Raw genomic sequence first — 23,123 nt, 5'->3', positions numbered from 1 at the left:
ATAATGGAAACATAGATAAAACAAAAATTTTAATATTAATTTACTTTAGTACATATAGGCAACAATTTCAATTTTCGCTGCAATGGATCAAACATAAGAAAAATTTTCAAGTTCTGTTTTCATTGACATATTTTTTGTAGCACAGTTTTCAATATATTTCTTTAATTGTGCAAATTCTTTCTAATTCATTTGAACTGGTCTCAAAATGTTCTTTAACACTGTACGAACATACTGGTTGTAAGGAACTCTCTTAGTTTTGTTTTGAAAATTGGCACTGCTTTTATATTTTTTAAACTGTTTGGTAATCTGTTGTATAAAAAGCAGCCTGCTTTAGTTTTCTGACCAGTTGTAAACAGGTATTGTTGATGCAATAGTCAGCTTTCACTCTTGCACTGTAATTGTGTGGAGTTCTCTGTTGAGTATTGGTCTACAATTTAATTTGAGATACATGATAGTTTCAGAGATGTACATGGAGGGTATGGCTGTAATTTTATATTCTTTGAATCTGATTTTACAGGACTATCTTAGTGATACATCTGTTTGCTCTTGTTTTTTTTCAGTTTGTTCGTATGCACGTTCGCTGCCCTCCCCTATATTATTTTAGAGGATGATAAATAGGAATGACTTAGACCATAGCACATCTTTAAGAGTGTATCTGCATCAATTGTGTGGAACACTTTCTGCATTGCCACTTCTTTTGAGCTGATCTTTTCTATACAATTTTCTCAAATCATAAGTCTCTTATGTCAATCCCAGGAACTTGGGACTATTAATTTCTCTTAGCACTGTGCCCCTAAGTCTTATATTTTGTTTCTCTTCATTTGCTTTCTCTTTGCAAGTATTTCCATGTAGCTTGTTTTCTTTTCATTTGCCGATAGTGTTTTCACTTCATTTGACCTTTCTGTACCCATGATAGTTCTTGCTTCTAAATCATTTATTATGCTACTAATTACAATAAGGGATGTACCATCTGCAACTATAATTACATTTTCTTTTTCTTATGCTGCCATATCATTTACATACAATATAAACATTAGTGATCCAACTATTGAGTCTTGTGCTACCCCATAATTTACCAATTAAAAATTAGTGTAAAAGGTTTCCATCTTATTGTTTACATTGTATCTTAATCTACACTTAGTTCTGTGTTTTCTATAATGATTTTATTAGACTGGCTGCATTCCTCCTGATATCATATCTATGCAGTTTATCAAATGAAGTAGTATGGCATACACAATCGAAGGCTTTAGAGAGATCAAGAAATAAGCTTCCGAAGCTCCGATTATAAATGTCATGAAACTTGCCACAGCAGTTTTTGTAGAATTCCCTTCCCTAAATCCATAATGTGATTCATCCAGAATATTTTTGTTTTTCTGTGAATTTTATAACTGTTTCTGATACTTGTTTATGCAATTTTTGATAAGGTAGATGTTGAAGCGGGAACGTGTGGTATCTCCGCTTACAGTCACTCACGTGCAGTGAACCGGCTTTGTCGCCGCGCCCACGCACTATGCTCAAGGGAGAGGCTTGGTGACAAAAAACGACTAAAGCAGTTTCGGGTCAGGACACATTTATTCTTCCTAGCGTTACAATAAGTGACAAATACCATTCGTCGCTAATGTCCGTCCGTACAGTTGCGTTGCACTGGCGGCACGGCTCCATCACCGATCGCGGAGGGTGTACACTCCAGCGATGAACCGTGGCGCGACCGCGTGGACCGAGCGAGGCAAAAGGCCGCGTCACTGAATGTTCTGCTCCTGGCGCGACCGGAGGCGCCGTAACGTCTGCGAAGGAGCGAAAGACACTTTTAACAGTACGGTGCACACTGTGGAACGGCGACTGCGTTTACGACCGCGCGTACGCATTTACGGCGGAGTCACGTTGACTCGACGCACGTGGTCCGCGGCGGGAGAACTGAGAGACGCGTGTCGCGTCGCGTCGCGTCGACTAGCTCGCGCTGTCCGCCTGCTTTGTCCCCGTGCGGTGCGGCGTGCCACGCACCGTTGCCGAAATTCGGCGCAGCGGTACAGCTGCCCCTACTTGTGCCGGCAGTGCCGTAGTTCAGCCCTTCGTGCGTTGGACGGTGCTGCCGCCACAATGTAATTGTTGCAGGTCTGTAGTTTTCAGGATCTTCCTTGTTGCTGTCTTTGTAAACTGACACTACTTTACCCTTTTTAAGACATACGAGGAACAGTCCCTTATCTATTACCAAGTTTAATAGGAATGTGACAAGCATATGATTACTTTTGCAGGCATTCCATCTGCGCCCTCTATGTTTTTCAGTGATCTGATTATATTTGTAACTTCTGTTTCAGCTGTTGAAAATAGGAACAGACATTCTGTTCATTCTGGTTGAGCTACATTCTTTTTCAGTCAATGCTTCATGTGTTTCATTAGCTTCTGACCAATATTTACATGACACTAAAGTGTAACACAATTCACATGGGCCAGTCAGTTATTTCCATTGTGTTGTAAGTACTATTTTCCCCCTTTCTGTCTTATTTGATTCATTCCTGTTTGTATTTATGTGTGAACAGACTGTCTTAGAAATGTTTGGCAAAGTTCCTATTTGATGTTTATAATATCTTTATTTTGCTTGCCTTATCATCTTGCTGTTTTTTCTCTTCTTATGTCTGTACATGTAACAGCATACTTGTCTATTACATTTCCTATATCTTTCATGAGAATCCTTTAATTCCTCTTTAGCATTTATGATATCTCTAGTGATCCATTTCTTACTACATCTAACATTTATCTTTCTGCTGACCTTAGGAAAAGCTATGCTTATGTTGTGACTTAATGTTGAAATGAAAGTTTTCCAGCCTTCTTCCACATCACTGCTTTATACAGCCTTCCACTCTCCTGATCTGAGTAACATTTCCAATATGTTGAGATTTCCAGTATTTGCCAGCCTACACTCTACAACTTCATTTCTAGTTTCAGTTTTCTTATTCTGTAGCTCAATGAATCCTGACCACAGTGACCTGAAATGACTCTGGTAATTATGTATACTTTCAGTTTACTTAAAGGTACATTTATAAATATATGATCTGTTATTGTGTGTGATGATTCAGTGCTCCTTGTTGGGTTATTTACATGCAGCTTCATATTATACAACATAATGAGAACATTTTGTACAGCTACAGTGTTTCTATGTATGTATGTATGTATGTTTAGGTCAACAACTACTATTAAGAATGGGAATTATTTAATAGCATTGTCAAGTTGTACTTTGAGTTCTATTAGGAAATCTTTTATCCTAGAGGATGGAGAGTGAAATATATATAACACTAGACATTTCTCCTGAAAATCTGTTTGAATTGCTACTGCTTCAAAACACATTTCTCTGCAATTTGTAACTGGCCACGGAACACATTTATTTATAGTGCTACGCACATACAGTGTGACCCCACCACCTTCATATTTCATTCTGCAAAAATATGACACACTGTTACAACCCTGTAAATTGTATATTTTATTTCATTTTCTGTCAGTCCATGCTGAGTCATTATGAATATATTTGATACCTCTGCATCAAGTAAAACTTCTATTGCCTCAGATTTTTGTAAAGTATATTGAAGATTTTAATGAAATATTTGGAACTCAAAATTATTTCAATTTCTTTTGTATCTTCTGTTTGCAATGGCTTTTGTCAGAGCCCGCATCAGGTCCGTCAATTTAAGGCTATTCGAGCTGCACCTGTCCCCAGTTCTTTGTGTGGCTACAGCTCGTTGTGTATGTGATTGGTTCCTGCTGATGATTGGTTCCTGCTGAATGTTACTTAAATACTGTGTTCAAGTTGTTAGTCCTGTTCTCTGCACAACTTTCTACTCTGGTTGGTTCTCTGTATTTCTGTGATGTCAGTACAACACTGACAGTACACTCGAAAATAGACCGAAATTTCGCCTACAGCAGCATGAGAGTGATCGGTCGCACTGGCTTGCATCCAGTGGTGGCTCCCGGTGGCATCGGCGTGCTCAGCAAATAGGTCTTCACCCCCATCCGGTCACGTCAGCAACGGTGTCTAGGTGAACAAGTATTTTAATAGGAATTTCTCAGGTACCAAGTATGAAGGGGATGTCACTGCCTCATGCTTGCGGGATCCAAATGGGCACCTGTGTGTGGTTTGACAGCTGACGACCACATCAATTCGCGGGGGCTGTCGCTAGCCTCCTGTGCGCATTAATTGTGGGTCTGTTGCATTATTTTGCGAATAGGTCTGTGGGCTGTGCTATGCGCTATTTGGACAGTTTATGAGTTGATTTCATGTCTGCACATCTGTGTATTGCGTTATTTATGTGTCTAAAGAAGTAGTTTACAGATCTGTGGGCTGTGTGGCATGACCCCAAGTATGTTGGAGCATGTGTTCAGTATCATTGTGCTAAATACATTCCATCCCTAAATAAATTGTTCCAAAATAAATAAAGTGCACTCCTTTGTTACTCTCTCCAGTAGCCTAGTACAGGCTGAGTCATTTTCGCGCCATTTCCCCCTCCAGACCATCATCTTGGATTATGTGACAGGAGTGATGACAGCACCCTCTGGTGGCAGTACTGTGTACTAGGTCAGTTGGACTCCAGATATCATGGTGGAGACACTGCCTGCAAAATAAAGACCTGTATCTAGCACAGGCAGAGTCCTTTTCCAACCATTTCCCCCACCCTAGACCATCATCTGAAATCACATCACAGAATGGACGTCAGTGATCTCTGGTGGTGGTACTGTGTACTAGACCCAGATCTCGTGGCAAACAAACACCTACCTACTTCAATAACGGTACTTGTGTCATCAGCAGAAATCATAGCAGCCATCTTGGATTACGTCATGGATGAGAGCGCCTCTGGTGGTGGTACCATGTACTAGGTCAATTGGAGTCTGGAACCCATGGCGACCATACTGTTTCCCACAATTTCGCCCCCACCATCTGGGATTACCTCCCATGAGGGATGAGAGCACCCTCTGGTGGTGGTACTGTGTAGTAGGTCAGTTGGAGTCCAGACCCCTTGGTGACCACACTGGATGGTGGTAGTGCCTCTAATTTTTTAAATAAAATAGTGCATGCAAAATAATAAACACTTATGTCCAGCACAGGTCGAGTCCCATGCCCACCAATCCATAGGAGGAGGTGGCAGTCGGGATGACTTTGGTTAGTGGAGGCGACCTTTATTTCCCACCATTTTCTTAGGTTAGTAGAGATAACTGTGGTGTGATGGAGTATCCTGTTGGAATTTGAACTTCCTGCCATTTTTCTGGGGGAGGGGAGGGGTTTAGGTTGGTGGAGGTTGCCCAATTGACCTATCTTCCCACCAAAATCCGCCATCTTGTATGACGTCATTGCAGCCATCTTGGATGATGTCTTGTGCTGTTGCCAAGTCTACATGCCGCCATCTTGGATGATATCATCGCCGTCATCTTGGATACATCTGGCAACAATGTAGAGTGGCTCAGAAACGGATTTGCTCCAGTACTTTTGTGCAGTGTGCTCATCACTGTGAAAATTGTTTTCTGTATTTCTACGATGATTATCACTCTGTATTGTGTGAGATCACGTCTGTCCTATAAAACAGTGGGCATATCTAATCAAAGAATATTTGATTTTTCATTTTTCTCCAAAAAATAAATTTTATAATCTTTTCTTAACTTCAAAATCTGTAACAATATTTTTAATATATCGTTAATTAAGAATGTGTATTTGCAAGGAAAACCAGATTTCTGCGTGTGATATGTAATTAGAAACCAGTAGGCGAGCATTTTACTTGAAAAAATTATGGTTAAGTATGAGTAAATCATCACATATTGATAAATTTCATATTTAAGTGATTTAGGTATTGAAACGGAACAAAAAGAAACTATTCATTCCAATGGGTTTCGAACTACCACCCACTAATCCGCCCGCTGCGCAGACAATGACGCATCAGATTACGCCACAATTACAGTTACATCTGTATTTCTTATATTTGTGACATCGTGTGTCTCAGTAAACGTCAAAGCACATTTTTTTCTGTAATGTTGTGAAAAACATTAAGAACAACTTGCTCCTAGCCATTAACGGTGTTCTGCGCACGTGTTTAACCACGAAGCAGGAAGCAGTGTCATCAGTTTCCGCGGTATGTATGAACAGCGGGACAATCAGAGCACAAGTAGCGCTTTCTGAGACTGTGATTGTGCACAATTTTTGACATAAAAATTACGTGGCTAAAGTATGATTTTAAGAAAGTTTGATGACTGTTAATACATCAGAATGTCTTAAAGTTTCCACATGTAGCTCTTCCTTTCACGATTTCTATACCATGCATAAGCCACAGCTGCAAAATACTAACGCGAATTCTTTACAGACGAATGGAAAAACTAGTAGAAGCCAACCTCGGGGAAGATCAGTTTGGATTCCGTAGAAATACTGGAACACGTGAGGCAATACTGACCTTACGGCTTATCTTAGAAGAAAGATTAAGGAAAGGCAAACCTACGTTTCTAGCATTTATAGACTTAGAGAAAGCTTTTGACAATGTTGATTGGAATACTCTTTCAAATTCTAAAGGTGGCAGGGGTAAAATACAGGGAGCGAAAGGCTATTTACAATTTGTACAGAAACCAGATGGCAGTTATAAGAGTCGAGGGGCATGAAAGGGAAGCAGTGGTTGGGAAAGGAGTGAGACAGGGTTGTAGCCTCTCCACGATGTTATTCAATCTGTATATTGAGCAAGCAATAAAGGAAACATAAGAAAAATTCGGAGTAGGTATTAAAATCCATGGGGAAGAAATAAAAACTTTGAGGTTCGCCGATGACATTGTAATTCTGTCAGAGACAGCAAAGGACTTGGAAGAGCAGTTGAACGGAATGGACAGTGTCTTGAAGGGAGGATATAAGATGAACATCAACAAAAGCAAAACGAGGATAATGGAATGTAGTCGAATTAAGTCGGGTGATGTTGAGGGTATTAGATTAGGAAATGAGACACTTAAAATAGTAAAGGAGTTTTGCTATTTGGGGAGCAAAATAACTGATGATGGTCGAAGCAGAGAGGATATAAAATGTAGACTGGCAAAGGCAAGGAAAGCGTTTCTGAAGAAGAGAAATTTGTTAACTTCGAGTATAGATTTAAGTGTCAGGAAGACATTTCTGAAAGTATTTGTATGGAGTGTAGCCATGTATGGAAGTGAAACATGGACGGTAAATAGTTTGGACAAGAAGAGAATAGAAGCTTTCGAAATGTGGTGCTACAGAAGAATGCTGAAGATTAGATGGGTAGATCACATAACTAATGAGGAAGTATTGAATAGGATTGGGGAGAAGAGAAGCTTGTGGCACAACTTGACCAGTAGAAGGGATCGGATGGTAGGACATGTTCTGAGGCATCAAGGGATCACCAATTTAGTATTGGAGGGCAGTGTGGAGGGTATAAATCGTAGGGGGAGACCAAGAGATGAATACACTAAGCAGATTCAGAAGGATGTAGGTTGCAGTAGGTACTGGGAGATGAAGAAGCTTGCACAGGATAGAGTAGCATGGAGAGCTGCATCAAACCAGTCTCAGGACTGAAGACCACAACAACAACAACAATACCATGTGTTAGCAATGATTAATTTCTCCTTTGTGTTAAACTCTGCCAGGCAACTTCCCTATTGATTCTTTTTGCGCATTCCTGTTCTTCTACTATTCTTCCAGCTATTCCTTTCCCTACTTCTGGATTGCAGTGCCCTATCGTAATTTTTTTTCCTTTTCCCTAAACTATCTGAATAATTTATTTTATCTCTCCACATTTCGTTTCAATCTCATCATCATGCATGCAACCAGCTGGCTCACATACTTGTACTACAACAGTGGTTGTTGGCTACATATCCATCTTGGTTGCTGCAGTGTGTTCACTATGCTGTTGATAAACCTGTACTAACCTGAACAGAAGTCCCACTATTCCTGGCATCGCACTTCCTTAATTTCCATCATATCCGGCTCAGCCCAACTATTTTTATAAGTCGTAAAAAAACTAGACTATATTTAAATGAGTTTAACTTTTAAAGGAGGTCGAGTAGACACTACAACATACGAGGTATCATGAAGATTAGATCAGTTTCAGCAAAAAGCTTTAATACAGGATACTTTACTTTGGTAGACACCCGAGTCCATTTGGGGGATGGTATATATTTAATACAGTCACAGAACACGACGATAACGGTTTAGTTCGTGCACTGACTGACAGTCAAATATCACTACACTTAACCACGAACCTGAGTACACTGTTCTGTCTAATGACAGTAGCTCGCACGTGCTGGATCTTCTAACAACCCTACCACAACAAAGGTCAAAATTTAATAATGATTGTGGTGTTTCTCACGCTGCTAAATAATGTATTTTCGGACAACAACAAAGTTATTATGTGGCAGGTGTCATTAGAGCACAGTTAATAAAGTCATTTCATGTAATAATGAATAAACTAGGCACTCATCTTTTCGTGTTTCCCACGCTGGTCTCGTTGTAAAATCATGGCTCAATCGTCGAAAATCTAGGTGGTGATGATTACAAGCTCGGATGCAAAGAGGCCTATGTTTTATTCTGCTATATTCAAAAGTTTTATAGATGTGTTTCACAAACCATTCTTGAAGATTAAACCCTTGAAAGTTAGCACAATGGTGATGTAAAAAATAATCAGCACTCCGAATTTAAGTTACACTTCCTTTTTATTGCTTTTTTTGCAATATCACGTAACACAGAAAACATCACTTCACAATACAAAACATACTTGAAAACATCTTCCTCACTGTTAAAGTTCACATTTTATAAACTGGCTACAATTGCGTCTTTTCAACATGACGTCCATGACTTGACTTTCTCAAGGTCCGATTCTCTAACTAATAATCGCTTACGCGCCCAGAAATCAAGAGTTACAAGTACGACAAAGATCATAGTGACAAAAGAGAGAATACACATAAGAATATTATCATTGCAATATAAACATATCGATGTATCAAAATACCTCTACATTAATGAAATCAAACCGGAATGTTGTCTCAGAAATATGTCAACTACTTTACAGAAGCACAGTAGAATATTGCTGGTATCGAGAGGTTGAGTTGAGGTGCCGTAATGGTTACGTAATTCAAGTACCATTACAACCTGAACTACAGTAATGCTGCTATCGGTCTGGTTAATTAAGTGGGCTAGGGTGAGGTGTCCAGTGCTGTGCTTTGACGTAAGTCGACTTCCAGTGGCGGTGGCATACCGAACGACTGTCCGCCTGATTAGCTGGGTGGTAACGTGCTTGCCTCCTGTGCAGTGGGCCCAAGCTCGATTTCCGGCTGGGTTGAAGGTTTTTCTCCGCACGTGGACTGGGTGTTGTGTTGTCCTCATTATCATTTCATCCTCATCACCAGCGCGCAAGTCAGCCAGTGTGACGTCGACTGAAATAAGACTTGCACTTGGTGGCCGAACTTCCCCGAATGGGGTCTTCTGGCCAACGATGCCGTACGCTCATTTCCACTTTTACTGAACCTCTTGAGGATGTGTCTTCATCGACGTCCCTCTTCCGTTACTGCATGTGGCAGCGATTGTCTTTAACTTGTGGTTCCGTCATGAGGCACAACAACTGGGACCTCTCTCTTTGGATGACACCACATTCCTCTCCCCAAACCTGCCCACCATCGTCGTGTAGTGCTAGGTCGCCGGAGGCAGGCGAGCAGACAGGGGCTGAAGCGGCACCAGGTGTCAGCTCCTTGTCCACCCCTGGTACCCACCTTGCGAGCGAGCGGCAGCAAAGGCTGAAAAACCAGCCGCAGGGTGCAGCGACGCGGGTGCTGTGGTCGGGAGGTCAGCAGAGTGGTCGGGCGGCGGCTGAGAGTCGCCAGCTCCTCGGACTTCAGCTCTGGCTGCGGAACTGTCGGCAGCGGCGACACGACTTCGTGCTCCATGGGCATCGTACTGCACGGCGCTGACCGCGACTGGTGGGTAGGCGGAGACGCTTGCTCTTGCGGATCCCTGAGGCGTGCTGAGTGTGTGGGCAAAAATTCTGCGGAAAAATCACTGATAAAAGAGTGCCGTAGCTGATTCTGGCGATGCTGGCCCTGCACAGAGGAACCTTGAACAATGTAAGATGAACGACCGAGTACTTGTGTGATGACACCGTGCCACCAATGCTGTTTCCTGCAAAAACATCTGAGAAAAACTTTGTCCTCCACTTGAACCCTTGTTCTGACCCGGTGCAACAAACTGTTTCCACAGTGGCCACAGAAGATGCGACAGGGTATGGTGACGACAACATTATGGTAATTCTGCCAGTGTCTTCCCATCGTGCGGCAAGGACAAGAGGAGGAAAGAGAAGTCTTTAACGATTGATCCCTTGTGTGGAAGGAATGGAGTTTCTCCATATGACTTCTGAACATATGAAAGAGCCATTCAGCTTCACCATTAGAAGGTGAGGTGGAGCAGTAGTTACACGGTGTGTGCCGTTATCAACACAAAATAAGCTGACATGAAATGTGGTCTTTTGTCTGAAACAAGGACCACAAGAAACCTTACAAAAAATTGAGGACCAAACTGATACTGTATGAGCAGTTGTGCTGGATGTGATGGGGACTAGACGAACAGCCATCATATGTTCCAGAAGAGACCCATAAAATCATATGGAACCGTTGCCACGATCCAGACGGATGTAGCCTCTCGAAAAAGCCTTGTTATGGAGCAGACTAATGCTCTGTAGAAATAGTACAATGAGAGGCCATTTGCTGAATTTGGGAGTATGTGCCCTGTCGAGCACAATGACACTGGGCGAGTTGCTCTGTGCAGACTATGCCCCGGTGACCTCGGTGTAACAAAACATCCTGCTGTAGGGAGTCAGGAACCACAACCTGTGCATTGTCGTTCTCTGTGTGTAATACCACAACACCTGACAACGTAGAACACGTTACGATGCGAAAAGTAGTCACCATGAGTAGTGAATCTCTTTCAAACTACATGGCCACCCATGGAGCACTCTAAACTACCCAAAGAGCTGGGCCGGTGGCTTTTGCTTAAGCAATGCACCGAGAGTCAAGAGCAAAACTTTGAAGTTTTTCCAAATCTTGAGTTCCAATTTCATAACATGATTTCTCAGGTGAATCAAACGCCGTGTCTGTACCAACAGGTAACCGAGACAAGTCAGCATTAGAATGTTGTGCAGTGTACCTGTACAACAATTTGTACTGATAATTAGACAATACCAGAGCCCATTGTTGTCATTTTTGCTCTGACTATAGTGGGACAGGCCTGGAAGGATTCAACAAAGCCGTTAATTGCTGATGATCAGTAATCGAACAGAATTTTCGACAGTACATATATTAGTAGAATTTCGTAACACCATAGACAATGATGAGCACCTCTTTTTCAAGTTGATTATAATTGTACTGTCCTTTTTGACAGTTTTTGAGGTAAAAGCAACGCACCTATCCAAGACACAAACACCGTTCGAACGGTACCGTCCAGCCGCATTGTCATCCTCAGCCCTTAGGTGTCATCGGATGCGGATACGTAGGGCCATGTGGTCAGCACACCGCTCTCCTGGTCGTCGTCAGTTTTCGTGACCGTAGCCGCTACTTCCCAGTGAAGTAGCTCCTCAGTTGGCCTCACAAGGGCTGAGTGCACCCCGCTTGCCAACAGAATTCAGCAGATCCGGACGGTGACCCATCCGAGTGCTAGCCAAGCCCGACAGTGCTTAACTTTGGTGCTCTGACGGGAACCGGTGTCACCACTACGGCAAGGACTGTGGCCAACCGGCCTATCAGACGATCAAACTCTACAGAAGAACACCGCTCCAAGAAGATGAGTCCACAGCTAACACAACACAGCTGGGTCAAAACGAATTATAAAAAGACGACTTAACACGGTGGCGTTTAACTGCTGATATGCATCTTGACATTGTTGGAAGCACACAAAGTGAACAGTTTTCTGGTGCAGCCGATTCAGCGATGCAGGAGTTTCTGCATCATTAATAATAAACGTAATATAATAGATTAATTTTCCTATGATGGCCTGTAACTTCCTGATGTTATAGGGCACCGGCAAATCTTTAACGACAGGAAAGTGGAATGAGCAGGATGAGTGTCCTGCGGATTTATTACATGTCCTAAATATTGAAGTTACTCGTGGAAGAAGGAGTACTTTTCCTCCTTACACTTTAAGTCAATTCTGGTGATCACTTGAAATAAACGCTTAAAATTTGCCAAATGTCCATCAGGTGTATGACCCGTGACAACAATATCATCCAGACAGTTGGTACATGAAGGGACTTTAGCTGTTAATGGTTGCAGGAATCGTTGAGAAAGAGTTGAAGCAGAAGCGCTTCTGAATGGTTGACTTTGAAAGTGGAACAATCGCAGTTGCGTATTGATCATCAAATATTCATGGGATTGTTTGTCCAGCAGTAACTGTAAATACGCCTCACGTAAATCAGTCACCAAAAGCGTCTGCAGTGTCGAAATCTGTCCGTGAAATGCTCTGGTCATGGAAGAGGACAGCAATTCACGGCAGTTTGTGGGTTTACCGTGGCTTTTAAATCAGCACATACGTAAACCTTCTGACGGTATGTTGAATAGTGACAGAGGGGACGTCCACTAACTTGCAGAAAAGGGTTTTATCACCTCATTGTCTTTCCCTAATCGATGAAGACACCTATGAAAGTGAAGTAGCAACTTCAACATGGGGCATAAGTCTTTGAACGACATACTATTGCCATGTTTGAATTCTCTAACCTTACTATCACAGTATGGGATCTAACATTCCATGTTCCGACCTGTAGAAAGCCGGTTTTGTTTCTTCTAATGACAAAATCCTGCTTAGTAGTCCCCTCCTGGATATCCAAGCTGGGGTAATTTTATCTCCAGAATATTTTACACGAGTTCTTCATTAAACCGCCCAGCAGAGTTGCATGTCCTCAGGAAATTAACGTTATAGTTCGTCATGGCTTTCAGCCGTTTGCAGTCCCCATGTAGGTAGGCTATGTAGGTTAATTTCACAAGGCCAGATGAGTCAGTCATCGACTTTGTCCCTGCAACTACTGAAGAGGCTGCTGCTCTCTTCAGGGTCCTCGTGTCAGTCTGCCTTCTCCGCAGATATCTCTCAAATGTCGTTGCACCCATGGTACAGCTATCTGTATTACAGAGGCACTCAAGCTACCTAACTTTGGGAAGGCCCATGGTTCGCGGGGAGGAAGCACAAATAAGACAGCTAAAGCTGTGGTTTCCATAGGAAAGTAATTAATGCCGAAGAAAGGATTAAATGAGTGTATAAACTAAGGCAAGAGAAAAAAACAAAGTGGAAATTTATAACATAGTGAAAGTGAAGTGGTTAGAAACTGAAAAAGGAGTAGTCAAGACACGACAGTAAGCAGAGGAGGGTTGCACAGAGGTGTGGCAGCTGTCGTCGTAGTGTAGAGGACAAGGGGTTATTTTTAAGAAATATGGTGTGAAATTGTGATTTAGTGTGTCTCGGTGCGCGATCAGCCAGCCTCACGGTAAACGGCGGGCGAAGGCTGGCCAGCGTGTTATGCAGGTGACACAGTTTTGCAACGAGCTTCGATATGCGTGTACGTGCGCGGCAGCCATCAGAACGCATCATTATCAGAATTACGCAGTCGCGAGCCGCGTGTGGCGCGGTTGCGTTAGCCAACTCATCGAGAACCTTCTAATAAACACGCCGCCGCGTAACCGGCGGATTCAGCGGCGGTCTGCACTATTTAAGGGCCTCAGAGGTGGGCGTCGGCATTCGGTTCGACTGATTGGGCGTTCGGTCGCTGTCATGTCGTCGTCATCTGTGACGCTGTCCCCGAGGACTGGCCGGTGGAGGGCGTTGCCCGCTGCTGCACCGGCGACTCCCGACGTCGTCACGAGCCGCCGCCTCTGCAGGAGGCGCGCTGGGCAGGGCCTCGTGCCGCTAACCACCTGCACAGCCGCTGACCGAGCGCGCCATCGCGTTCCCTGGGCTGCATACATCAGCACGTCTCCACCACGATACGAGCGGCGGGGCTGAGCTACTGGAAAATGTATTGGAAGAACCAACAATGAAGATTGCTAAAAACAGCCACCTCCTTCTACCCAGCCACGCCCTACAACCCCTACCACGTCACCCGCTCCGGTCAGCCTATTACACTAGGAAAGCTGGACAGGAGCAGAAATGATTAATGAACAAGGAACACAGTAAGAGGTAGATTTATTAACTTATATTTCTCCAAACGAATGAAGACTTATTACAAACATTGCAGTAACAAACAGTGTCAAGCTCCTACAACAGCAACGGAGCCAATGTCGGAGCTGGAACAGCAGCTCCTGCGTCTGCGTGCCACCCTGCAGAGGGGCAGCTCCGAGCGCGGGTGGGCCGAGTGGCCGCAAGTGTGCCGTGGCGGCAGGTGTGGCTGGCTCAGCACCACTGGGTCCTGTCCGATCCCACTCGACTGCTTGCTGTAGATGCTAAACAGATACTGCCAGAGCTATCTGCCCACTGGAAGAAACCATAGCTCAGCTCCACGATTCACGCTGTGCACGAATGGAGATGGAAGTGTATGATTCAACATTACCAGATACTACGGCTCCTGTGTCTGCGTGCCACCCTGCAGAGGGGCAGCTCCGAGTGCGGGTGGGCCTGTGGCCGCAAGTGTGCCGTGGCGGCAGGTGTGGCTGGCTCAGCACCACTGGGTCCTGTCCAATCCCACTCGACTGCTTGCTGTAGATGCTAAACAGATACTGCCAGAGCTATCTCCCCACTGGAAGAAACCATAGCTCAGCTCCACGATACACGCTGTGCACGAATGGAGATGGAAGTGTATGATTCAACATTACCAGATACTACGGCTCCTGCGTCTGCGTGCCACCCTGCAGAGGGGCAACTCCGAGAGCGGGTGGGCCGAGTGGCCGCAAGTGTGGCGTGGCGGCAGGTGTGGCTGGCTCAGCACCACTGGGTCCTGTCCGATCCCACTCGACTGCTTGCTGTAGATGCTAAACAGATACTGCCAGAGCTATCTGCCCACTGGAAGAAACCATAGCTCAGCTCCACGATTCACGCTGTGCACGAATGGAGATGGAAGTGTATGATTCAACATTACCAGATACTACGGCTCCTGCGTCTGCGTGCCACCCTGCAGAGGGGCAGCTCCGAGTGCGGGTGGGCCGAGTGGCCGCAAGTGTGCCGTGGCGGCAGGTGTGGCTGGCTCAGCACCACTGGGTCCTGTCCGATCCCACTCGACTGCTTGCTGTAGATGCTAAACAGATACTGCCAGAGCTATCTGCCCACTGGAAGAAACCATAGCTCAGCTCCACGATACACGCTGTGCACGAATGGAGATGGAAGTGTATGATTCAACATTACCAGATACTACGGCTCCTGCGTCTGCGTGCCACCCTGCAGAGGGGCAGCTCCGAGCGCGGGTGGGCCGAGTGGCCGCAAGTGTGCCGTGGCGGCAGGTGTGGCTGGCTCAGCACCACTGGGTCCTGTCCGATCCCACTTGACTGCTTGCTGTAGATGCTAAACAGATACTGCCAGAGCTATCTGCCCACTGGAAGAAACCATAGCTCAGCTCCACGATACACGCTGTGCACGAATGGAGATGGAAGTGTATGATTCAACATTACCAGATACTACGGCTCCTGCGTCTGCGTGCCACCCTGCAGAGGGGCAGCTCCGAGTGCGGGTGGGCCGAGTGGCCGCAAGTGTGCCGTGGCGGCAGGTGTGGCTGGCTCAGCACCACTGGGTCCTGTCCGATCCCACTCGACTGCTTGCTGTAGATGCTAAACAGATACTGCCAGAGCTATCTGCCCACTGGAAGAAACCACAGCTCAGCTCCACGATACACGCTGTGCACGAATGGAGATGGAAGTGTATGATTCAACATTACCAGATACTACGGCTCCTGCGTCTGCGTGCCACCCTGCAGAGGGGCAGCTCCGAGCGCGGGTGGGCCGAGTGGCCGCAAGTGTGCCGTGGTGGCAGGTGTGGCTGGCTCAGCACCACTGGGTCCTGTCCGATCCCACTCGACTGCTTGCTGTAGATGCTAAACAGATACTGCCAGAGCTATCTGCCCACTGGAAGAAACCATAGCTCAGCTCCACGATACACGCTGTGCACGAATGGAGATGGAAGTGTATGATTCAACATTACCAGATACTACGGCTCCTGCGTCTGCGTGCCACCCTGCAGAGGGGCAGCTCCGAGCGCGGGTGGGCCGAGTGGCCGCAAGTGTGGCGTGGCGGCAGGTGTGGCTGGCTCAGCACCACTGGGTCCTGTCCGATCCCACTCGACTGCTTGCTGTAGATGCTAAACAGATACTGCCAGAGCTATCTGCCCACTGGAAGAAACCATAGCTCAGCTCCATGATACACGCTGTGCACGAATGGAGATGGAAGTGTATGATTCAACATTACCAGATACTACGGCTCCTGCGTCTGCGTGCCACCCTGCAGAGGGGCAGCTCCGAGTGCGAGTGGGCCGAGTGGCCGCAAGTGTGCCGTGGCGGCAGGTGTGGCTGGCTCAGCACCACTGGGTCCTGTCCGATCCCACTCGACTGCTTGCTGTAGATGCTAAACAGATACTGCCAGAGCTATCTGCCCACTGGAAGAAACCATAGCTCAGCTCCACGATACACGCTGTGCACGAATGGAGATGGAAGTGTATGATTCAACATTACCAGATACTGCAGCTCCCGCGTCTGCGTGCCACCCTGCAGAGGGGCAGCTCCGAGCGCGGGTGGGCCGAGTGGCCGCAAGTGTGGCGTGGCGGCAGGTGTGGCTGGCTCAGCACCACTGGGTCCTGTCCGATCCCACTCGACTGCTTGCTGTAGATGCTAAACAGATACTGCCAGAGCTATCTGCCCACTGGAAGTAACCGTAGCTCAGCTCCACGATACACGCTGTGCACGAATGGAGATGGAAGTGTATGATTCAACATTACCAGATACTACGGCTCCTGTGTCTGCGTGCCACCCTGCAGAGGGGCAGCTCCGAGCGCGGGTGGGCCGAGTGGCCGCAAGTGTGGCGTGGCGGCAGGTGTGGCTGGCTCAGCACCACTGGGTCCTGTCCGATCCCACTCGACTGCTTGCTGTAGATGCTAAACAGATACTGCCAGAGCTATCTGCCCACTGGAAGAAACCATAGCTCAGCTCCACGATACACGCTGTGCACGAATGGAGATGGAAGTGTATGATTCAACATTACCAGATACTGCAGCTCCTGCGTCTGCGTGCCACCCTGCAGAGGGGCAGCTCCGAGCGCGGGTGGGCCGAGTGGCTGCAAGTGTGGCGTGGCGGCAGGTGTGGCTGGCTCAGCACCACTGGGTCCTGTCCGATCGCACTTGACTGCTTGCTGTAGATGCTAAACAGATACTGCCAGAGCTATCTGCCCACTGGAAGAAACCATAGCTCAGCTCCACGATACACGCTGTGCACGAATGGAGATGGAAGTGTATGATTCAACATTACCAGATACTACGGCTCCTGCGTCTGCCAGCCACCCTGCAGAGGGGCAGCTCCGAGTGCGGGTGGGCCGAGTGGCCGCAAGTGTGCCGTGGCGGCAGGTGTGGCTGGCTCAGCACCACTGGGTCCTGTCCGATCCCACTCGACTGCTTGCTGTAGATGCTAAACAGATACTGCCAGAGCTATCTGCCCACTGGAAGAAACCATAGCTCAGCTCCACGATACACGCTGTGCACGAATGGAGATGGAAGTGTATGATTCAACATTACCAGATACTACGGCTCCTGCGTCTGCGTGCCACCCTGCAGAGGGGCAGCTTCGAGTGCGGGTCCGCCGAGTGGCCGCAAGTGTGCCGTGGCGGCAGGTGTGGCTGGCTCAGCACCACTGGGTCCTGTCCGATCCCACTCGACTGCTTGCTGTAGATGCTAAACAGATACTGCCAGAGCTATCTGCCCACTGGAAGAAACCATAGCTCAGCTCCACGATTCACGCTGTGCACGAATGGAGATGGAAGTGTATGATTCAACATTACCAGATACTACGGCTCCTGCGTCTGCGTGCCACCCTGCAGAGGGGCAGCTCCGAGCGCGGGTGGGCCGAGTGGCCGCAAGTGTGCCGTGGCGGCAGGTGTGGCTGGCTCAGCACCACTGGGTCCTGTCCGATCCCACTTGACTGCTTGCTGTAGATGCTAAACAGATACTGCCAGAGCTATCTGCCCACTGGAAGAAACCATAGCTCAGCTCCACGATACACGCTGTGCACGAATGGAGATGGAAGTGTATGATTCAACATTACCAGATACTACGGCTCCTGCGTCTGCGTGCCACCCTGCAGAGGGGCAGCTCCGAGTGCGGGTGGGCCGAGTGGCCGCAAGTGTGCCGTGGCGGCAGGTGTGGCTGGCTCAGCACCACTGGGTCCTGTCCGATCCCACTCGACTGCTTGCTGTAGGTGCTAAACAGATACTGCCAGAGCTATCTGCCCACTGGAAGAAACCATAGCTCAGCTCCACGATACACGCTGTGCACGAATGGAGATGGAAGTGTATGATTCAACATTACCAGATACTACGGCTCCTGCGTCTGCGTGCCACCCTGCAGAGGGGCAGCTCCGAGTGCGGGTGGGCCGAGTGGCTGCAAGTGTGCCGTGGCGGCAGGTGTGGCTGGCTCAGCACCACTGGGTCCTGTCCGATCGCACTTGACTGCTTGCTGTAGATGCTAAACAGATACTGCCAGAGCTATCTGCCCACTGGAAGAAACCATAGCTCAGCTCCACGATACACGCTGTGCACGAATGGAGATGGAAGTGTATGATTCAACATTACCAGATACTACGGCTCCTGCGTCTGCGTGCCACCCTGCAGAGGGGCAGCTCCGAGTGCGGGTGGGCCGAGTGGCCGCAAGTGTGCCGTGGCGGCAGGTGTGGCTGGCTCAGCACCACTGGGTCCTGTCCGATCCCACTCAACTGCTTGCTGTAGATGCTAAACAGATACTGCCAGAGCTATCTGCCCACTGGAAGAAACCGTAGCTCAGCTCCACGATACACGCTGTACACGAATGGAGATGGAAGTGTATGATTCAACATTACCAGATACTACGGCTCCTGTGTCTGCGTGCCACCCTGCAGAGGGGCAGCTCCGAGCGCGGGTGGGCCGAGTGGCCGCAAGTGTGGCGTGGCGGCAGGTGTGGCTGGCTCAGCACCACTGGGTCCTGTCCGATCCCACTCGACAGCTTGCTGTAGATGCTAAACAGATACTGCCAGAGCTATCTGCCCACTGGAAGAAACCATAGCTCAGCTCCACGATACACGCTGTGCACGAATGGAGATGGAAGTGTATGATTCAACATTACCAGATACTGCAGCTCCTGCGTCTGCGTGCCACCCTGCAGAGGGGCAGCTCCGAGCGCGGGTGGGCCGAGTGGCTGCAAGTGTGGCGTGGCGGCAGGTGTGGCTGGCTCAGCACCACTGGGTCCTGTCCGATCGCACTTGACTGCTTGCTGTAGATGCTAAACAGATACTGCCAGAGCTATCTGCCCACTGGAAGAAACCATAGCTCAGCTCCACGATACACGCTGTGCACGAATGGAGATGGAAGTGTATGATTCAACATTACCAGATACTACGGCTCCTGCATCTGCCAGCCACCCTGCAGAGGGGCAGCTCCGAGTGCGGGTGGGCCGAGTGGCCGCAAGTGTGCCGTGGCGGCAGGTGTGGCTGGCTCAGCACCACTGGGTCCTGTCCGATCCCACTCGACTGCTTGCTGTAGATGCTAAACAGATACTGCCAGAGCTATCTGCCCACTGGAAGAAACCATAGCTCAGCTCCACGATACACGCTGTGCACGAATGGAGATGGAAGTGTATGATTCAACATTACCAGATACTACGGCTCCTGCGTCTGCGTGCCACCCTGCAGAGGGGCAGCTCCGAGTGCGGGTCCGCCGAGTGGCCGCAAGTGTGCCGTGGCGGCAGGTGTGGCTGGCTCAGCACCACTGGGTCCTGTCCGATCCCACTCGACTGCTTGCTGTAGATGCTAAACAGATACTGCCAGAGCTATCTGCCCACTGGAAGAAACCATAGCTCAGCTCCACGATTCACGCTGTGCACGAATGGAGATGGAAGTGTATGATTCAACATTACCAGATACTACGGCTCCTGCGTCTGCGTGCCACCCTGCAGAGGGGCAGCTCCGAGCGCGGGTGGGCCGAGTGGCCGCAAGTGTGCCGTGGCGGCAGGTGTGGCTGGCTCAGCACCACTGGGTCCTGTCCGATCCCACTTGACTGCTTGCTGTAGATGCTAAACAGATACTGCCAGAGCTATCTGCCCACTGGAAGAAACCATAGCTCAGCTCCACGATACACGCTGTGCACGAATGGAGATGGAAGTGTATGATTCAACATTACCAGATACTACGGCTCCTGCGTCTGCGTGCCACCCTGCAGAGGGGCAGCTCCGAGTGCGGGTGGGCCGAGTGGCCGCAAGTGTGCCGTGGCGGCAGGTGTGGCTGGCTCAGCACCACTGGGTCCTGTCCGATCCCACTCGACTGCTTGCTGTAGATGCTAAACAGATACTGCCAGAGCTATCTGCCCACTGGAAGAAACCATAGCTCAGCTCCACGATACACGCTGTGCACGAATGGAGATGGAAGTGTATGATTCAACATTACCAGATACTACGGCTCCTGCGTCTGCGTGCCACCCTGCAGAGGGGCAGCTCCGAGTGCGGGTGGGCCGAGTGGCTGCAAGTGTGCCGTGGCGGCAGGTGTGGCTGGCTCAGCACCACTGGGTCCTGTCCGATCGCACTTGACTGCTTGCTGTAGATGCTAAACAGATACTGCCAGAGCTATCTGCCCACTGGAAGAAACCATAGCTCAGCTCCACGATACACGCTGTGCACGAATGGAGATGGAAGTGTATGATTCAACATTACCAGATACTACGGCTCCTGCGTCTGCGTGCCACCCTGCAGAGGGGCAGCTCCGAGTGCGGGTGGGCCGAGTGGCCGCAAGTGTGCCGTGGCGGCAGGTGTGGCTGGCTCAGCACCACTGGGTCCTGTCCGATCCCACTCAACTGCTTGCTGTAGATGCTAAACAGATACTGCCAGAGCTATCTGCCCACTGGAAGAAACCGTAGCTCAGCTCCACGATACACGCTGTACACGAATGGAGATGGAAGTGTATGATTCAACATTACCAGATACTACGGCTCCTGCGTCTGCGTGCCACCCTGCAGAGGGGCAGCTCCGAGCGCGGGTGGGCCGAGTGGCCGCAAGTGTGCTGTGGCGGCAGGTGTGGCTGGCTCAGCACCACTGGGTCCTGTCCGATCCCACTTGACTGCTTGCTGTAGATGCTAAACAGATACTGCCAGAGCTATCTGCCCACTGGAAGAAACCATAGCTCAGCTCCACGATACACGCTGTGCACGAATGGAGATGGAAGTGTATGATTCAACATTACCAGATACTACGGCTCCTGCGTCTGCGTGCCACCCTGCAGAGGGGCAGCTCCGAGTGCGGGTGGGCCGAGTGGCCGCAAGTGTGCCGTGGCGGCAGGTGTGGCTGGCTCAGCACCACTGGGTCCTGTCCAATCCCACTCGACTGCTTGCTGTAGATGCTAAACAGATACTGCCAGAGCTATCTGCCCACTGGAAGAAACCATAGCTCAGCTCCACGATACACGCTGTGCACGAATGGAGATGGAAGTGTATGATTCAACATTACCAGATACTACGGCTCCTGCGTCTGCGTGCCACCCTGCAGAGGGGCAGCTCCGAGCGCGGGTGGGCCGAGTGGCCGCAAGTGTGCCGTGGCGGCAGGTGTGGCTGGCTCAGCACCACTGGGTCCTGTCCGATCCCACTTGACTGCTTGCTGTAGATGCTAAACAGATACTGCCAGAGCTATCTGCCCACTGGAAGAAACCATAGCTCAGCTCCACGATACACGCTGTGCACGAATGGAGATGGAAGTGTATGATTCAACATTACCAGATACTACGGCTCCTGCGTCTGCGTGCCACCCTGCAGAGGGGCAGCTCCGAGTGCGGGTGGGCCGAGTGGCCGCAAGTGTGCCGTGGCGGCAGGTGTGGCTGGCTCAGCACCACTGGGTCCTGTCCAATCCCACTCGACTGCTTGCTGTAGATGCTAAACAGATACTGCCAGAGCTATCTGCCCACTGGAAGAAACCATAGCTCAGCTCCACGATACACGCTGTGCACGAATGGAGATGGAAGTGTATGATTCAACATTACCAGATACTACGGCTCCTGCGTCTGCGTGCCACCCTGCAGAGGGGCAGCTCCGAGCGCGGGTGGGCCGAGTGGCCGCAAGTGTGCCGTGGCGGCAGGTGTGGCTGGCTCAGCACCACTGGGTCCTGTCCGATCCCACTTGACTGCTTGCTGTAGATGCTAAACAGATACTGCCAGAGCTATCTGCCCACTGGAAGAAACCATAGCTCAGCTCCACGATACACGCTGTGCACGAATGGAGATGGAAGTGTATGATTCAACATTACCAGATACTACGGCTCCTGCGTCTGCGTGCCACCCTGCAGAGGGGCAGCTCCGAGTGCGGGTGGGCCGAGTGGCCGCAAGTGTGCCGTGGCGGCAGGTGTGGCTGGCTCAGCACCACTGGGTCCTGTCCGATCCCACTCGACTGCTTGCTGTAGATGCTAAACAGATACTGCCAGAGCTATCTGCCCACTGGAAGAAACCGTAGCTCAGCTCCACGATACACGCTGTGCACGAATGGAGATGGAAGTGTATGATTCAACATTACCAGATACTGCAGCTCCTGCGTCTGCGTGCCACCCTGCAGAGGGGCAGCTCCGAGCGCGGGTGGCCGCAAGTGTGGCGTGGCGGCAGGTGTGGCTGGCTCAGCACCACTGGGTCCTGTCCGATCCCACTCGACTGCGTGCTGTAGATGCTAAACAGACACTGCCAGAGCTATCTGCCCACTGGAAGAAACCATAGCTCAGCTCCACGATACACGCTGTGCACGAGTGGTGATGGAAGTGTATGATTCAACATTACCAGATACTAGTAAAAAAGCTACGATCACAGTTAAATTTGTGTTTACACGCACTACATGAAAGAGTTTATAAAATCCTCTGCAGGCCAATGTAAACGAACAGTTACCACCGTGACTGAGTGGATGAAACAACGGCACCACAAGGGCCTTGTAGTAAGTGACTGGTGCTGCAGCCATGATGC

At 48.8% G+C, this 23,123-nt stretch overlaps 1 protein-coding gene across 1 annotated transcript in view; it reads right to left on the bottom strand.

Annotated features, from left to right (window-relative positions):
- LOC124616650 (serine/arginine repetitive matrix protein 2-like) overlaps positions 1-23,123 on the bottom strand; it is a 146,527-nt gene that overhangs the window by 108,578 nt on the left and 14,826 nt on the right. The window contains exons 3-31 of the mRNA XM_047144979.1: positions 22,690-22,827; positions 22,427-22,548; positions 22,164-22,310; positions 21,901-22,047; positions 21,638-21,784; positions 21,375-21,521; positions 21,112-21,258; positions 20,849-20,995; positions 20,586-20,732; positions 20,323-20,469; positions 20,060-20,206; positions 19,797-19,943; positions 19,534-19,680; positions 19,271-19,417; positions 19,008-19,154; positions 18,745-18,891; positions 18,482-18,628; positions 18,219-18,365; positions 17,956-18,102; positions 17,693-17,839; positions 17,462-17,576; positions 17,167-17,313; positions 16,641-16,787; positions 16,378-16,499; positions 16,115-16,261; positions 15,852-15,998; positions 15,589-15,735; positions 15,326-15,472; positions 15,063-15,209 (exon numbers count right to left, since the gene is read on the bottom strand). Coding sequence (XP_047000935.1) covers positions 15,063-15,209; positions 15,326-15,472; positions 15,589-15,735; positions 15,852-15,998; positions 16,115-16,261; positions 16,378-16,499; positions 16,641-16,787; positions 17,167-17,313; positions 17,462-17,576; positions 17,693-17,839; positions 17,956-18,102; positions 18,219-18,365; positions 18,482-18,628; positions 18,745-18,891; positions 19,008-19,154; positions 19,271-19,417; positions 19,534-19,680; positions 19,797-19,943; positions 20,060-20,206; positions 20,323-20,469; positions 20,586-20,732; positions 20,849-20,995; positions 21,112-21,258; positions 21,375-21,521; positions 21,638-21,784; positions 21,901-22,047; positions 22,164-22,310; positions 22,427-22,548; positions 22,690-22,827 — 4,172 coding nt within the window. The remainder of the gene's footprint in view (positions 1-15,062; positions 15,210-15,325; positions 15,473-15,588; positions 15,736-15,851; positions 15,999-16,114; positions 16,262-16,377; positions 16,500-16,640; positions 16,788-17,166; positions 17,314-17,461; positions 17,577-17,692; positions 17,840-17,955; positions 18,103-18,218; positions 18,366-18,481; positions 18,629-18,744; positions 18,892-19,007; positions 19,155-19,270; positions 19,418-19,533; positions 19,681-19,796; positions 19,944-20,059; positions 20,207-20,322; positions 20,470-20,585; positions 20,733-20,848; positions 20,996-21,111; positions 21,259-21,374; positions 21,522-21,637; positions 21,785-21,900; positions 22,048-22,163; positions 22,311-22,426; positions 22,549-22,689; positions 22,828-23,123) is intronic.

The sequence above is a fragment of the Schistocerca americana genome, chromosome 5 (genome assembly GCF_021461395.2).
Source record: "Schistocerca americana isolate TAMUIC-IGC-003095 chromosome 5, iqSchAmer2.1, whole genome shotgun sequence".
Classification (NCBI taxonomy): domain Eukaryota; kingdom Metazoa; phylum Arthropoda; class Insecta; order Orthoptera; family Acrididae; genus Schistocerca; species Schistocerca americana.
Note: the sequence above shows the minus strand (reverse complement) of the source record. Positions and strands in the feature narration are given on the sequence as shown.